At 42.5% G+C, this 17,477-nt stretch overlaps 2 protein-coding genes across 2 annotated transcripts in view; one reads left to right on the forward strand and one right to left on the reverse strand.

The window, feature by feature from the left end:
• ANGPT2 (angiopoietin 2) overlaps positions 1–5,886 on the reverse strand; it is a 41,603-nt gene extending 35,717 nt beyond the window's left edge. Inside the window, exon 1 of the mRNA XM_073675397.1 lies at positions 5,392–5,886. Coding sequence (XP_073531498.1) covers positions 5,392–5,691 — 300 coding nt within the window. The 5' untranslated portion in view covers positions 5,692–5,886. The remainder of the gene's footprint in view (positions 1–5,391) is intronic.
• MCPH1 (microcephalin 1) overlaps positions 1–17,477 on the forward strand; it is a 373,975-nt gene that overhangs the window by 190,716 nt on the left and 165,782 nt on the right. The window lies entirely within an intron of this gene.

Here is a 17,477-nt window from a genome sequence, read left to right on the forward strand (position 1 = left end):
AAAGGGGTTGTCCACTCAAAAGTGATAAGTCTGCAGTAATGCTTTGTGACTGCAGACTTATGAATCCCCCCAGCGCAGGCACTGTCCGCTGCGGGGATTCGATGGTATGAGATCCGGTAATGGAGGGGTATGTATGTGTTATACCTACCCCTGGGCCGTGGGCTTGGCCTCGCTCTCCATACCCGTGTATGGAGCGAGGCTGCGCCTTCTAGTTGGACGCGCCCACTGGTCGTCTACGTTACTAGACGGGGCATGACCTTGCTCCATACAAGAGAATGGAGAGAGGCGGCGCGGAATGGTCAGGGGTATGTATAACGTATACATAGCCTCCGGTCCTGTGTCTTGTACCGACGAATCCCCGCAGCGCACAGTGCCTGCGCTGGGGGGATTCATAAGTCTGCAGTCACACAGTGACTGCAGACTTTTCATTTTAGACTGGACAACCCCTTTAACTGCTTCACATTTCCAAAGATGCAAAGTGATTAGGAGAAGTGCCATGTCCATTCATCAGGCAACTTCTGCTTAGAAGCTGCTCACTCAGTGGTGGACATAGTGGTGCAGCCAGGTGCCCAAGAGGTAAGGGGGCCCATATCCACCTCCAAAGCAGGTGGAATTGTACATTGAGCTACTGGACTGGAAAGGGCCCATATATTGGACTGAAAAGGGTTCATATTTTGTTCTTGCACATAGGCCCTTTCCTGTGTTTGTCCGCCAGTACGCTCACTATTTTATATATAGAAAAAAAAAGACTCACACAAGAGCCAAAGAGGACTCTGCTGGCGTTTTCCTGAAACATCTGCTTTCAAAACTCGGTGGATAAGCCATTTGAAAAAACTTTGTGTAAGAATGTGTAAAGGTATCTGCACAGATTCTTGTGAAGCTATTTGATAACCTGCTGTTATTTAAAGAATTTGCTGCCTTTTGAATTTATTACACCCACCAGTCTTAGTAGTGACATTGTAAATAGTGACTATAGGCACACAAATTGCATCTATTTATTCCCTTAAAATATGTTCACTCTGATTCTTGTGGATTCTGGAGTGGATTTTGCTTTATTAGTTTGCTGCAAACCCTACTGATTTTTTTTGATGACTGGCAATCGAATCGAATTTGTACGTGGGCAACCCGATTTAAAGTGTAAATTGAGTATTTTAGTACCATTTAAGACTTCTTTTTGTCTTTTAATGATTATTCTTGTCACTAAAAAAAAAATATTTTTTTTTTCATTTAAAGATTCATTTATTACACACTGATGACTACAGAAATGTATGGTATGTCAAATAGAATATATTCCAGTGTTTAGGTAAGAACATGTGTGCTAGATTTAGAGGTATTGTTGCTTAAAAAATTACCTTTTAAGTGTAAAAATATTTTATAAATGATTTTCATTCCAACAGTATAAACAAACTGTAAGCGAAGAGAAGGTTAGCCAGATTTATTTATGATTGTGCAATTTAGGCTCATGATATATGGAGACAAAGTAATGATTGCCCAAGGTCACAATGGAAGCTGGCACTAGGATTCTTAATGCTTATAAACTAGTCCTTCATCCTCATTCCACTTGACCTATGGCTACAACTGTAACCCGAGGAGCTTCTAACATGCTAGGAGTTGCAAAAGATATAACGGAATACATAAAATACAGACTAAAGGCAAATTGGTCCTACAAAATGGAAACAGATGGACCAATTATGAATCCTGAATTAGGATGGATGGCTTTCTAACTGTTTAAAGGTGTTTCATTTTAATGGTGCCCATCTGAGTGAGTGTATAACCTTAATGTCTGCAGACCTGAAATAAGTTATTCAAGATTGGATTCTAAAAAGTGACCTCACCAAACCTAACTCAGTACGCTGTTCTTAAGCTGGCCATGCGTTCATTCAGTGGACCTCTATCTCTCCCGACTCCTCCATACTCATGAGTGATTGACCAAATGTTCATGTTTTAAACGGGGAGAGAATAGAAGGTCGCTGCCAGATGGCTCTGGCAGCAGCCTATTTTCTCTGAAAACAAAAAGATCGGGCCTTGAAATTTCAACTGGTCAACTCTTATCTCACGACAACATTAGTTGGGGGACAGTCAGAAGGCCTCCATACATATCATGTAGTCGGCCAGTCCAGCTGACTTTTATCGAATATGTATAGGGCCTTCATACTTTAGTGTACAATATCTGAAGTGATAATATTTTCAGTCCATTAATAGCGCTGGCTAGTAATACTAATGATGTGGCACCTACAGTAGCTATTGGTTACCACGTCCTACGCTAAACTCCATTGCTCTTTTGGGCATTTATCATTAATGCTTAACCAAAGTATTGGTGGCAGGTGTGTGGCATTAGGATTATAAATGGGTCAGTATTATGTTGCAGAAGGACAGAGGACTTTTTGTCTCTGTATCAGATTTTGCAGGTTTACCTTTGATGGAACTAGCATAATATAGGTACTGTTACTCTATTTGATTGTCAATATTTGCATTCATGTCATGTATCCCTTGCTCATGGCAGAGACACGGGAACACATGTGCGGGCCATTACCCTTTATGGGGTAAGTGTAAACCACCTCTCCACTGCAAACTGGGGACTGCAGAACCCTTATTTTCAGCTATATGTATGTTATAAATGTGAACCATAGAAGACACCCTGTAATAGTCCTGATATTGTCCACACAAAATATCCCCCCCCTTTAAGTCAGACAATTAAATATTTGGCTAGACAGTACAACTACACTATACATATGTGCACAAAAGTGCACAGCGTGCACAAGGATAGCACATGCAGTATATGTGAACTGTACATACTGTATTGATTTTAAGACAGAGGAGCCAGGGGCCACAGAGTGTGCTCCACTAGGGGCCAGAGGGTGTGCTCCACTAGGGGCCAGAGGGTGTGCGCCAGAGGGTTGGCGCCACCAGGGGCCAGAGGGTGCGCACCACCAGGAGCCAGCCATTACACACAAATAAATATCTCGTTCATTAATGTTTAGGGTAGTTTAGTAAGAAACTGACCCTAAAACTATTCCAGTATTTTATAAGCAAGCGATTGTGTAGCTCTGCTCTGGAGAACGGTCTTGCATTCACCATGAGAATATTTCTTCTGTGGACCTTCAGTGAACCCTGCTCCCTGCATCCATTTACATGACCCTCATGTGACAATCATAAACATGATTTATTATCTTGCACTCTTAGTACTGTACAAACTGTATTTTTCTTTCTAATCAGTATGAGACATGGAAAAGGGTGACTTCACAACGGCCACAAGGGACTTGTTCGGCACCATGGTCTGCACTAAAAGGTAAAACCTCCATGGTAGGATCGCAGCTGTGTTATGTGGCTTACCTGCATGGGTGGCCAAGTGCTCCATTTTCTTTAGTATTTTAGTTATTCGGGCATATCGTTATCTACTGGAATGATATAGAATCAGTCAACAGATCCCTTTAATAAAGAGCATCCTCTGATGCTCTATAATGTAATTCATTGAGGCACTAATTATGGCGCCTTCCAGATTGATTGATTGGCTTGGGAATCCTTTAGTCGCGACCATGACACCTGTGTGCTAAAATAGGCTGCAACCATGACCACATGGTCCCTCTACTTCTAGATGCCCCATACAACTAGATGACAGAGTCACTTAGAGTGAGGTTATTATGAATGCAGATGGAGCACAATGTGTCATTGACCCGTTTGGCAACTCGCCTGTGCTCATTAATATGAGTATGATAGTAGGCACTATGGAAAGCCACATATTGTGTTGTTCGGTGCCAAATGGCAAGCTCAGCTCTGCTACATCTGTAATATATCAGGGAATTTCACAACAGGCATTTCCCCAGTATAATATTCTTATCTGAATTGTTTCCCTAAAAGCCCACAGACGAAATGATAGTCCTCCTGCTGACACCATCATCTGAATACAAATCCTGCTATGTCAGTCTCTGCTGTGATCGATCTACACAGAGGGTGGGGAAATCATGGGGACTGAGCCAGAAGCTCTGATGTCCATTCACAATTTTAGTTTCTTCAGTCATCAGTTGGAATCCCTTTCTCTTGTAAACTAAGCAAATCAGAAAATTGCTTAGATTACAATTCCATATGAGGTCTCCACAGCAGAGCTTTATTTCCTGCTTTATAATGGTATCAAATAGAAGTAACTACAATATGGCAAGCACTAATATGTATATATTGATATGTTTAGTGTTATCTATATTATCCTGCATACTTGACTAGTATACAGTATTCTATATATTATACTTGCACCAATCAGTAGCAGTTGAAATTCTCCTGCTTTTGCTTTCTTACATGACTCCCTAAAAATGTATGTTCCATCCCTCTTAGAATCATGAAACGGTCTAATAATAAAGAATCTTATGTCTGAGATCCTGAATATGACCTGTATAACCTCTTACATACTGTCACCAATATATTATATACATGATATACAGGCACCAATAATTCCTAATTTCCAGACAGTTCCAACATTTACAGCTTGCCTTTGTACCCCCTGAAATTGCTCTGTTAGCGTTATCCCCAAAAATATGAAGTTATCCCCTATTCATAGTATGTATTCAGCAGCACTTTACAATTCAGAGAGAACATGTCCACACAATATCAGACATTGGGCTCCGAGTCCCAAGGACCATCTCTGCAGGGCACCTTCTTGCATAGAGCGGAGGTGCAGTGCGCATGCTCGATCTCCTATCCATTCATTGTCTATGAACCCCAGTGGATGGATCCTCAGCGATCAGTAAGTTCTTCATTATCCCATGGAATAACCCTTTGACAGATTTCTCACCTGTGATAGATGGTTAAATCGGTCTGAGTTAACAATTTACACCCACAGTTCTCCTCTTTTTGATCTGTTACGATTGTCCTACAATAAAACCTTTCTATTCCCTATAGTGGAGTCACCTTATACATGCTGTTGCACACTACAATCCGGTTTTTAAGCATGTCAGATCAGTTTTCTGGCAGATGAGACCGATTTCAGGCAGATCAATTGGCCATTTACACACACCAATTTAAATTGCTGTTGGTCTGATTGGACAGAATTTTGCCAGATCTAGTACAGTGATTATATAGATTTTCCAAACAACCATGAAAGTCACTAATTTCTATTACATCCATGTGTACTCTTCAGAATCCTATCCTAGGAGCCTGGTGGCCCTGACATACTGGATAACGTTAGGATAGCTTCTCTAATGAAGACACATTTTAGCTGAGATGTTCTCCTTTTTCTACATAGTAAAGCTTCTGAATTAATGATGCACAATTGTCCTGAATATTAGATGATAAATTCAGCTTTGCTATATCTGCATTTGGCTTGTTTTTAGCTATCTACTGTATCTATCTATCTGATGAGAAAAAGCGGTCAAATGTTGTATCACTCTTATTCTAGCTCACCTTTAGAAGCCACTGTGTGTTATTCTCCATGATGTTCTCCAAAAGCTGTAATCTCTGTACAGAGTCATCATAGTCCAGTGGAGCATCCCTTTGTACAGAATTGGAGACATAAGGACTGGCAGGAGCAGAGCGACAGCTGTCCACCTCTGGCAGAAGAAAGGTATAGCTGCAGGCTCCATGCTGCACCTGATATTGCTTTTTTCCTGGACTTTCCGCATTTTTCCGATTTGTTGCCAGACTCCCATCAAAGCTCCTAAAGACCAGCAGCAGCATGGTGATCGCAGAAAGCCACATGATCATTTTTTGTGTATTAAAAAGTTAGAATAATCTAAAAAATATATATTCATATATCTCAAAGCTAATAAACACTGGGTTTCAGTTATATAAAATGTGCAAACAAGAGAGGTCTTTAGTATTTCCAAATCAAAGCAGTGTTGCTTGTGGGTGAGAGATTTGGAGCCTGAAGTACTTAGTCTTAAACAGCAGACAGATGACATGTGCACAGTCAGGCTGGACCACCCCTCTCCTGCCATAGGGAGAGCTCTACTAAACCACGCCTGGTTCATAGGCTTTTGAGGGACTCTCACCAGAGACCCTGGGGAATGTCAGATGAAAATGTCTTTAAACCAAAGAACTTCAGACCGCTGAACTGTGCTGTAGAGGAAGACAGCCACTTCCCTTATGCTTAGGTAATTGAGAATCCAGAACAGTCTAAGTTCCGAAAGCAAATCTACTAAACAGCACAGATCTGGAGAGCTGACAATTCAATGAGCTAGTATCTGCTAACTCTAGTGGCATGCTGGCAAGCATGGACTAAGTGGATTGCTGTCCATGCATCCTGGCCTGGGTGCAATCTCAGTGCAAAAGATGTGAAAAAAATCATTATACTGTCTAATCACACGTGCTACCTGGAGCTGTATAAAATGATATATCCTGTCATTGAGAAATGCACTAAGTAGTGTGCGCTTCATAAGAAATATACAGTATCTGCTAAAGTATAGGGACTGCAACACATATTTTGAAGCATAACATTTTTTTTGTTATACATAGGACTTTGCACAAATATAATGTGTCATCCTGAAATCTTGTAACAGATACCTTGTAAATGTTGCAATATACATTGGGTTCTCCAAAATGGGTTCTCATAGCTCATCTATGCTCCCCAAAGGTTGTACGTGGATGTAAAACTGGTCGTACACAGTACTTAAAGATTTCACTTTTTTTTTTTTTTGCCTAAAAAAAATTTGTTCCAAAAAATGTTATGCTTAAACAGCCTCTAGAAATATAACCATTTCCTAGGAATATTACAACATACCTTTTCTATGTAATTTTTGGGATTTTTTTTTTTGTGAACCAGTAACATTCACAAAGTACAAGTTCCAGGAATGTAGCAGCAGAATTTAAGCATTCACTGCTCCAAAGGATTCTCCCTTCTCATCTGTCACCCCTCCTTCCTCCTGCTACACAGAAAAGCATTTTTCTAATGCTATCTTCATGTCTGCTCAGTTTTCACTGGGCGGGATTCTGTCTGACCGAAGAGTCCATGATATACAGTAGTGCTATATGACCTTTTATGTATTGCTTGACCTGTTCGTGGACAGTCACTGTCTTTTTTGATTTTTTTGTATTTTTTGCTGTGTTTGCTATACTTAGAGGTTTATCATTACTACTTTATCATTGATAACCTATCCTTGGGATAGATAGGTCCTCAATGTCTGATTGGTCAGGATCCAACACCAGGCACCCCTATCAATCAGCTGTACTAGTTGGCAGCGGCAGCCGGAACTGCTCAATTGCGGAGCTGCTTCGTCTTCCGCTAGTGGCCGAGGCAGGGTACTGCACATCTACCTCCTATTCAAATCAATAGGAGGCGAATCTGCAGTACCCAGTCGTGGCCACGATCAGAAGACTGAGCAGCTCTGTAATTGAGCAGTTCCGGCCGGCCGGCGGCCGCTGCCACCTCCGTTAACAGCTGATCGGCTGGTGCCATGTGTTGAACCCGATCAGACATTGATGACCTCTTCTAAGGCTGGGTCATCAATGGTTAAGCAGCTGTCATCCTCTTTAATGAGAATCTTTAAAGCTACGCTCCAGTGTTTTTTTTTTTTTTATTGCAGCGCTGGAGTGTAGTTCCCTACACTTAGTCTCATACTTACCAGCTGCCATCTTCATCTTTTATCGGTTTGTGATCTGCCAGGTCGTTCCAGCGAGCCAGAAGTCACTACTCAATGTAAGTCTAGGAGAGCCAGAACCAGGCCTGAACGAGGCTCTCATAGACTTACACCGAGAGCTTTTGACCGTTACCTCTGACTTCCGGTCAGTCAAAAGTGGCGGTCACAAGATGGCGGCGCGAGACTGGAGCGGCACCAGGAAAAGCTGAAGACAGTGGCTGGTAAGTATAATACTAGGGTCAGGGAACTTCCATTAGTGCCACCACTCAAGCGCTAAAGAAAACAAAAAACGCTGGAGTGGTGCTTCAACATTAAAAATGCAGTCTAGTCTGCTGGCACCATGTTATAGAGCATGAAGCACTGAGCAGGTTGATCTCTAGTTTTTTGGAAACAGATTAAGTACAACTTGTGTATTAGTCATTTAAATGTTTGCAGTGAGCAGCACTACCAAGTGACTGCTATCTCTTTATACACATATACAGGGAAGAATGTCAGTCACTGATAAGACCACCCATATGACTATAAAGCACAGAATAAGCAGATATTTAAAGGGAATCTATCAGCAGGTTTTTGCTATGTAATCTGAAGACAGCAGAAGATAGGGACTGAAGCACAGAATTCAGTGATGTCATTTATTAGGCTGTGTGCTGCTAACAAGCAGTCTCTTCTTGTATTAGATGAGTAGCCATTCGTTTGAATAGCTGTACATAATATTACATTTTTACTTTAATGGAAATTGTTGGAAAAATGACCAGCTTGAGGCAGTTTTACAGATGACGCTTTAATATGGGAGTCACGTATCTAACAGCCGATCATTGTGGATCTGGCTCAGGAGCTGGATCTGTGTCTATCAGCTGATTGGCAGGGCAGCTCTCATAGAAGAAGGGTTGTTTGTTATCATACAATACTTAAGAATAACGGCCCCGTCACACATATCGAGATCACTAGCGAGATCGTTAGTGCGTCACGGTTTTGGGATCGCTGGAGGGTCGTTTCGTGATCACTGGGGAGCTGTCAAACATGCAGAACTTCCCAACGGCCTCCCCAGCGATCTAACTAACAATCTCGGCGGTCGTTGGGACGCTTTCACACAGCAGCTATTTCAACGATCCACACCTTGATAGGCACTGTACTGTGTCACAAAGGCGTGCATAAAATCACTTTTCCGCGCCCCCTCATCTCCGATTGGTGGACGCTACTGCGTTCTGATTGGGCGGCCTTGGTTTAACATCGCTACTGCGTCTCCGGTCAGACGGGAACACTGGTGTGTGCGTTGTTCCTGTACAGATGTATGGATGTCCATATATTTATATGAATATATATATAGAGATGTAAATGGCCATTTATGTGTATGCATATCTGTATGTTTGAGAGTATGTATGTGTATATATAGTTATCTGTATACGTATGTGTATATGAGTGTGTGTGTATATATTTATGTACTTAAAAATATGTATGAGTACATGGATGAATCTGTTTACATACGAGTACACGAATGTATATGCGTGTATGTATGTGTGTATGTATGTATCTGTATACGCATGTGTATACATATGTATGTATGTATGTATATATATATATATGGACTGCTTACTGCGGTGACTACTGCTACTACTGAAAGAATGAGAAACAAAGCTTTTGCATAGTTGAACACACAGTTTATTAGACACATCAGTACAGAAATGTCAGTAGTGTAGAAACATGTGTAGTTGCCCACTATAGGTTCTGATGCTGCCAAGGAACAGCACCAGGACCGTTAAAATACTGCCAGTAGTTGTCGCGGCAGGTCTTCGCATCATGGGTGTTTCTGCCATGTCCCACTGGTTGAAGGCCTGCAATTGCAGGATCGTTTGAACGCCATTCACCGAGCTCCTGACAGTACGTAATTGCATCACGTCAACGAAGAAAGATGTAAAGCGTGCAACAGGCCAAAACAACAGAGCCTATTGATTTAAGCTTCATGTTAATTGGCGTGTGAAAAACTCTGAAGCGGTTGGCCAGGATAGCGTGTCAAAACGTGCTGTGTGGGTGTGTGTGCACGAGACTCCTAAAATATCTGCCCATGCAAAAGCATATATATATATAGAGATAGAAGCCAAGCCCTCCCTCCCTGAAGAGCAATGATAGCAGATAATTGGTAGATGTCCTATAAATGAATTAAAAATGAAAACTCATTTGAGACCCCAAACAATACCTACCTCGCTAAAGATGTCTGATTTCTTCAAAGTGGAGTCACAGCCGGAGAACGCTGGTGGGATCTGAAAAACAAGGACGCAGTAGCGACCATCAATCGGGGACGAGGGTCGCGGAAAGGTCCAATTTATGCACGCCTACGTGTCTCAGTTCTGATTCGCTAACGAGGTCGTTGATAAGGTGTCAAATACAGCGATGCACACTGCCCAGCGGGAGCGCAACGACCCAGGAATGGTCCAGGAAGCTTTGTAACGATCAGCGATCTCACAGCAGGGGTCTGATCGTTGCTACCTGTCAGACATAACGAGATCGCTAGCAAGATCGCTATTGCGTCACAAAAACCGTGACGTATCAACGATCTCGCTAGCGATCTCGTTATGTGTGACGGGGCCTTAAGTGTTTTCTAGTTTTATGTTAATTTGTTTTTTTTTTCCAGTACGGTAACTTTTCCGTTCCTCACCATTTCCAAGATAAGTGTTTGGTACCAGTGAATGGTAACATTATTTATGTCCAGAGGCCGAAAACCTATACAGACCCTATTACTTCTAGAAGCTGAGAGTTGGTTATTATATATTCGTTCTAGACAATCCTCTGTGAGCTAAACCTATCAGCAGCACAATTCTCTTCTCTCCCCTGATGCTTTATTATATCTGTATAGGTAAATGTTATCTTTATATTCTCTATTATAACAGAAAATAGCAGCTGTCTAATGACAGGTCAACCATAATGAAGTACACACATATGATGCTATCTTGGGAAAGTGGTTAAAGATGTAAATCTGTCAGCACCTCATCTGGATGATAAAGGGTCTCATGCGGAGCTGAAGATCACACCATAACCATGATTTTTCTGTAGGAGCTAACTGTCATTGTAAAAAAGCACATACCTCTCAGTTGGTTGTCCTAGAAGGTCCGCTTGTCCCACTCCTTTCTCATGAAGGAGTCATTGAGAGTCAAGCAACTGCCCATCAACAAATAGACTTATGCCACTTTAGATCCAAAGTGTACTGATGCAGTTTGGGGTGTTCTTACTTTATTATAGCTATTGTGGTAAAAAGTAATAATTTTCTTAGTGTACTGCGCTATGTCACTTATCACAATGTTAGAAAATATTCAGTAATGTAGACTATATACATTTCATTGTGCATTTCTTATATTTATTTGAATGCATCTAATTTTACTTGATATATTAAATAAAATAATGAAATCTAAGATATGTTACAGCCCACAGTTTGCAATTGTTGGACCAGAAAGGTGATGTGTAATTTGACATTTGCCTTGTTTTATCCTCTAGTAGCAATAAATGTTGGAACTTGGGTACTTTCTGACCTTTGTATTATAATTAATGTACTTTTACAAGAAAAGTACAACTTAGCTTGTGTTCACGGACAACCCTTTTATGACCTATACAATGGATGAATTTGAAATTATTGATCGGTGGTGATCCAACCGCTGGGACCCGCGCTGATCAGCAGAACAGGGCACTTTTACCCCCATTAGTATAGAGTGGCAGTTCGCATACTCGACTGTTGATCCATTCATTCCTTAGGGGGCTGTTGAGGGATGTGCTTGGCTTTTTCTGGCTGCCCCATAGAGAATGAATGGAGCTGTGGTCGGCAATGGGCACTGCCACTCCTTTCTAACCACAATAAAAGCGCTCCTAAAACTTCCCCATTCTGTCAGTAGGTGTAGGTCCCAGTGGTTACACCCCCACCAATCAATAAGTTATCACCTATCAAGCAGATAGGTGGTAACTAGAGATGAGCGGACCCGTGGAAGTTCGGGTCCTGGTACCCAACCGAACTTTAGTCCAAAGTCCAATTCGTGTATCAGAACTGTACCCGAACTTGAACCCAAACGCTCTCCCGCTCTCTCGGACTCCTGAACTGTAAAACAGACTTCCCGGTGAAGTTCGTGTTCGGAGTTCAGCACCCTGAATTTTACAGTTCGAGTTCGCTCATCTCTAGTGATAACTTATTTTCACTGGACAACCCCTTCAAGTATAAAGCTTTAATCTATGTTTCAACATGTTATTTTCAGTTCGCACCAACACTCACATGGAAAGCCAGCCCCTTGGAAAAAAATCACTTGATATTTAGACTATTATTATTTATTTATATAGCACCATTGATTCCATGGTGCTGTACATAAGGAGGGGTTACATACCAAATACAGATATCACTTACAGTAAATGACTAACAATGATAGACAGGTACAGAGGGAAGAGGACGCTGCCCTTGCGGGCTTACATTCTAGACTCCACTGCTTGTTTTAAACAATGTAAACAAGGAAAAACGTATAAAAGAGTCTCTGCAGAATTTTTGTTCCTTAATTCCTACTAAAACGTATGTAATGAAGTTTAAGTGTATGTAAATACTTAACAATTGCCTTCTTCCTGGGTTTTCAGTGCTGATCTGGTCCTCTTCTGGCCCACATGCCCATTCTCCAGCTTTGCCAATTCACACTATACTCTGTGGAGTGGTAGCTGCTTTACCATTGTAAGGCTACTAGACTCAGAACAAGGTTCATTAGTCGTATAAGTGACTTCTAGTCCAAACATTAACCTTTGTGTGAGCCAATTATCTAATTTTAGGTTTCATGGGCCAAAAGAGGCACTGGAAACCGAAGATGGGGATCAGTAAGTATTTTAATACAATTACTCTACATTACATACATTTTTGGAGAGATTAGGGAATATAAATTTTACTGACACTTCTTTAAAACTTCATTCTAATATAGTCAGTGAGGCCAAGAGCAACTATACTAATCTGCACAGTTTTTCATTTTAGCTCTGCCATTTTTCAAGTGCATGGTTGAGGTGCGATGAAAACCATATGTAGGTTCTTCCTTGACTTTTCATGTATTTGCAATGCGGTAATTCGCTTTGCGGTTGTTGCAAGTGGCATATATAATACAGCAATTACAAAAATGCTAAATATTGGCAGATTGTGATAAGTGTTGGCATTTTTTTCAGATGTGATTTTCCTTGCATTTCAACTGCTGCAAGTGAATACACCCTTAAGTGGGATACTCTCAAGTTTGGAAGATATCTCTTATCCAAGTTCCCGATCGCAGAGGTTGATTGAACATGCGCACTGCTGCTCCAATCATTCTTTATAGGACCACCGAACATAGCTGAACGTTGCGATCGGTTGGTCTTCAGTGCTCCCATAAGAATGAATGGAGAGGCAATGCACATGATCAACCACCGTTCCTTTCACAAGGAGCTTTTCAGAGCCTCGGTTTTCAGGATCTGGGTGGTACCAGTGACCGGGAAGCTATCTCCTAAAGAAAAATGTCCACAAATCTTTTAAAATCAACCATATGCACCATTCCATTAATCACAATATGACAGTGTTCTTCTAATTTTCCCTAAGCAACCAATAGTTTTTAGAACTAAATTATCCACTTGGTCTAGCAGCTTCAATAGAAATGACTGTGTGTAGGCAGCTAGCTCTGGCAACAAGAAGTTGCTTTCCCCAGGCATCATAAACTAAGATATGGATAATCACATCCAAGCTATAGTTATATAGATCTTTCCAATTTGTCGTCAGGGTGCTGGGAACACAGTTGTACTTTAGAGGCACAGTGGAGGCCTCCAACTGCCCTATGCAGAACCAGATCACAGGCAACATGCAAAGGGTTATTCTCAGCTTCATAGATGGATAGTGCTTGTAAAAACAAGCATTTTTGCTACCTACTGTTTATTAAAATGTGCAGCCTCTTGAGATATTAACTTTTCTTTTGATTACAGCATGTTGCCTAGGAGACCAGCCACTTCTGGATTAGGAGGTAACCGCACACTCTAATGGTCTAGGCCAGCCACAAAATAGAGTGTACCAGCTCATTATAAAATAGTTTTTAAACACTGCACATGTTTAGTTAAAGGGGTGCTCCTATCTCCAAGATCCTATCCCAATATGTTGTAGGTGTAGTAATAATAATAATATCAAATACTTCCAATTAGAAATGCAGTAAAGTATTTTTTGATTCGCTATGTCGCTTACCCCGTGTGCAGACAATGCAGGACCTTAGGTATCCATGGTTACGACCACTAGCAGCTAGCTGTCACTTTATCAATGGACGTAACCATGGATACCTAAGGTCCTGCAATGCCTGCACATGAGGAAAGAGACATAGCGAATCAAAAATACTATACTACATTTATAATTGGAGGGATTTGCTAATATTATTATTATTACATCTACTACATATTGGGATAGGATCTTGGAGATAGAAATACCCCTTTAACTAGTAGCAGTGGTCGGTCACCAAGGCAACAGTGGGAATAACCCTTGATGACCACTGCCGGAAGGGGCAAAGATGGTTGGCAACAGATTTAAATCATCTGCTTGAAGCAGCCTGAAATAGATTCAAAACCAGTAGTAATATGCACAAGACTAAGTCGACAAGTATAGCCTGTAACATACCTGGCAGCGTCCTTGCATAGTGGTCCTTCTCCCACTGTGCAAGAGCGCGCACTTGATCTCCAATCCAGAATGTCTCTCTGGCTTCCCTCCATACTGTCTGTTTGCTTCTGTGTGCTGCTGCTTAAGGGCGGCGCCCGATCACGTCCTGCTTTTTGTACCTGCTGCAGGCACACCCCTTGTGCGTCCTCAGCCTACTGCTGTCTGTCACCTGGTATTTAAACCAGCTGCTCCAATTAACCCATGCCTGAGCATTGTGTTTCTTTCGGTGTGGTCTTTCACTCTGAATGTGCCAGGTCCCCTTCTGTGTTCTCTTGTCTGCCTATCCTGGAGGCTGTATTTCCAGGCCTGTCTGAACACGCTCCTAGCCTGTTCCTCCCGCCTTCTAGGGGCCGATTACCTAGACCCGCTCCTGTATCTTGCTACTGTGCCTGTTCTTGTCTGTATACTCTTCTAGCCTGTTTTCCCGTGTTTCTCTATGTCCGTACCTTTCCTTTTTCTGCAGAGTCTGAACTCGTACCTAACTCCTGCTCGTTTGTGAGTTTGTGGTCCACTCGCTACTTCACTGCAAGTACCCTGTGGGTATCTGGTTCTGCCTTTCCCTTCATGTCTGTTCCGTGTGAACAGAGCCCTGTTCCCCCTGCTCTGCCTTTGCTCACCGCTCCGGCGGTTCTAGCCTGCTCTGCCTTTGCTCACCGCTCCGGCGGTTCTAGCCTGCTCTGCCTTTGCTCACCGCTCCGGCGGTTCTAGCCTGCTCTGCCTTTGCTCACCGCTCCGGCGGTTCTAGCCTGCTCTGCCTTTGCTCACCGCTCCGGCGGTTCTAGCCTGCTCTGTCTTTGCTCACCGCTCCAGCGGTTCTAGCCTGCTCTGCCTTTGCTCACTGCTCCGGCAGTCTCGCTCTGCTCTGACTCCTTTGCTCACTGCCCCGGCAGTCTCGCTCTGCTCTGACTCCTTTGCTCACTGCCCCGGCAGTCTCGCTCAGCTCTACTCTTGCTCACTGCTCCAGGCGGCCTCGTCCTGCTCCGCTCTCGCTCACCTCTCTGGGCGGCCTCACTCTGCTGTGTTTGTCCGCCACATCTGTGGTTCTGTTCCTGAGTCCCAGTGTGTACTGGGTCCTATCCCGCCTGTGTTCCTACCTGCTAGTGCCTCCCTGTCTGCACTCTAGCCGTGCTTGCCTGTACCCCCCTGCCTGCATACCCGCCTGCCTGCATACCAGTCGTGCCTGCCTATACCCACCAGTCTGTGTGCCAGCCTAACCAGTCTGTTCCTGTATTCCCCTGTGTGGGTCAACAGCCGTGTCCGGGGTCTGTCCTGGAGTAGCACCTGGTCCCTCTGCTCGTTTCCTCCTTGGTGCACTGGCGTCGTATGCCGTCGTGCGACCCTGGTCGGATCGGGTGAATACCTAGTTACGCCCCTCCAGGCATTCACTCTCCGGCACGGTCCAGTGGAATCACACGCACACGCCGCTCAGCCCGGGCGTGTGCATTACATAGCCATTCATGATGGACCTTAATGCTTGTTGTTCACCTCGCTATGTGTTAGCAGACCTCAAAATAAAGGAGGGGCAGAGCAGGACCCAGACCTGACTGTTTTTCATCTGCCCAAAGAAAGCTATATAGACTAAATACAGAGCCCAAAAAGGGGACGCCTCGCCCCTGTATGTACAAAGCACAAAAAACTAAAGCAAAACCAAAGAAAGGAGCTCTCACGCATGTTGGTTTAAGTGCAATGTGTGGCCATTTAATGGACAAAACCTAGGATAAAAACAAAATGAGCAAAAAAATCTGCAGTAAGTAAATAGTATATGTAAATAACTGGGTGCTTAGTTGACACTATTTTGATCAAAAGGTCATTTTGTTTCTTAAATGGCGCAGTGTGAATGTGCACCTACACATCACACTTATAGCAATATGTGTTCCGGCTCATTTCTTTTGTTTTGCAGCAGATTAGAGCAGAAGGAGATCCCATAATTGACTTATAGTTTTGTTTCACTAGAGCTTGCATTTCGATGAGATCCCTGCACTTTCTATGCGTAGGAGTCTAGTGGGCTATCCTAATCAGTGATTTCACTCACTTGGTGAGAGTTGACAATCATTAGGTGTCTCGTCCAATGGACTCCTTAACTTGAAATGAGCAGGAATTTCAGTAAATGAAATACAAATTATACTGAATCGTTTCCTATAGACATTTATATCAATCTGCCCTAGAACATGCTGCCCATTGGTCTCATAGAATTTTTAAAATGACAGGGTTCTTTTTAATTGTTGTGGTCCAGCAACTTCCTGCCTGATTCTATGACTCTGAAATCTACAAAAGACAACTGTAGCCTGAATCTGGAATTCACATCAGATTCTGTGGTTTCCGATTACTGATAGAAGTCTTGGACTCATGATAAAAGTCCGGAGTTCTCCTTTTCCTTTCACACTGGCTCAATTAGCATTTTACTGGGAAGAATTTTACACCTATAGGTTCTAGAGGTATAACTCTAGGGCTGCTTTTCACCCAGACCTTTCCGAGGCACAGAGCCGCCAGCCTAGCAGTGGTTATTGATCTGACATTCTGGATTGTGTTGCTTGTACGTTATCACATTTTTAACAGCTCCTAATGACCTATTCACAACCCTGTCATGTTACTACGAGCTATTGAGCTCGGCTATTTTAGGCTTCTTATCGCATTGAAGTGAAGTTGAATTTCAGCATTTTATCTCTGTTGGGAGACTCCAGACAAATTCTCTGAGGGGTGTACTGAGAAAGCAAGCCTCTGTTTGTGTGTTTTTTTTTTCAAAACCTAACTTTTCACGTGGAAACGAATTGTGATTTTTATCAAATCTGAATGTACAAAAGCGCAATGACAAACCAGTGATCAAACTAATTGTGCATATGCAAAATTTGTAAATGGCCTCCTAAGAGATAGGGAGAGGACAGGAACTCTAGTGCCACCTTTAAGGGGTAGCAATCCCTAAAATTCAATATTGACTCTTTAAAGTAACTTGCCCCATGACTTAGTATAAGAAGCCATACCAGAAACTCCATTTGCAGACATGTCTTTTGGGGTGTTTGCTCCTCAAGAGTGCAGAGCAGAAATTCGGGTTTGGCCCAGGGCAAATTTGCTATATAGAAATAATTTCTTGCTCTTACTTGAAGTCAACCATCAAGCCGTTGATGGGTCTCTTTTGATATTTATACACTGCTCAAAAAAATAAAGGGAACACTTAACAGAATATAACTAAGTAAATCAAACTTCTGTGAAATCAAACTGTCCACTTAGGAAGCAACACTGATTGACAATCAATTTCA

Source organism: Phyllobates terribilis, unplaced genomic scaffold, assembly GCF_046119375.1.
Source record: "Phyllobates terribilis strain yellow unplaced genomic scaffold, ASM4611937v1 Scaffold_3__8_contigs__length_932513732, whole genome shotgun sequence".
Classification (NCBI taxonomy): domain Eukaryota; kingdom Metazoa; phylum Chordata; class Amphibia; order Anura; family Dendrobatidae; genus Phyllobates; species Phyllobates terribilis.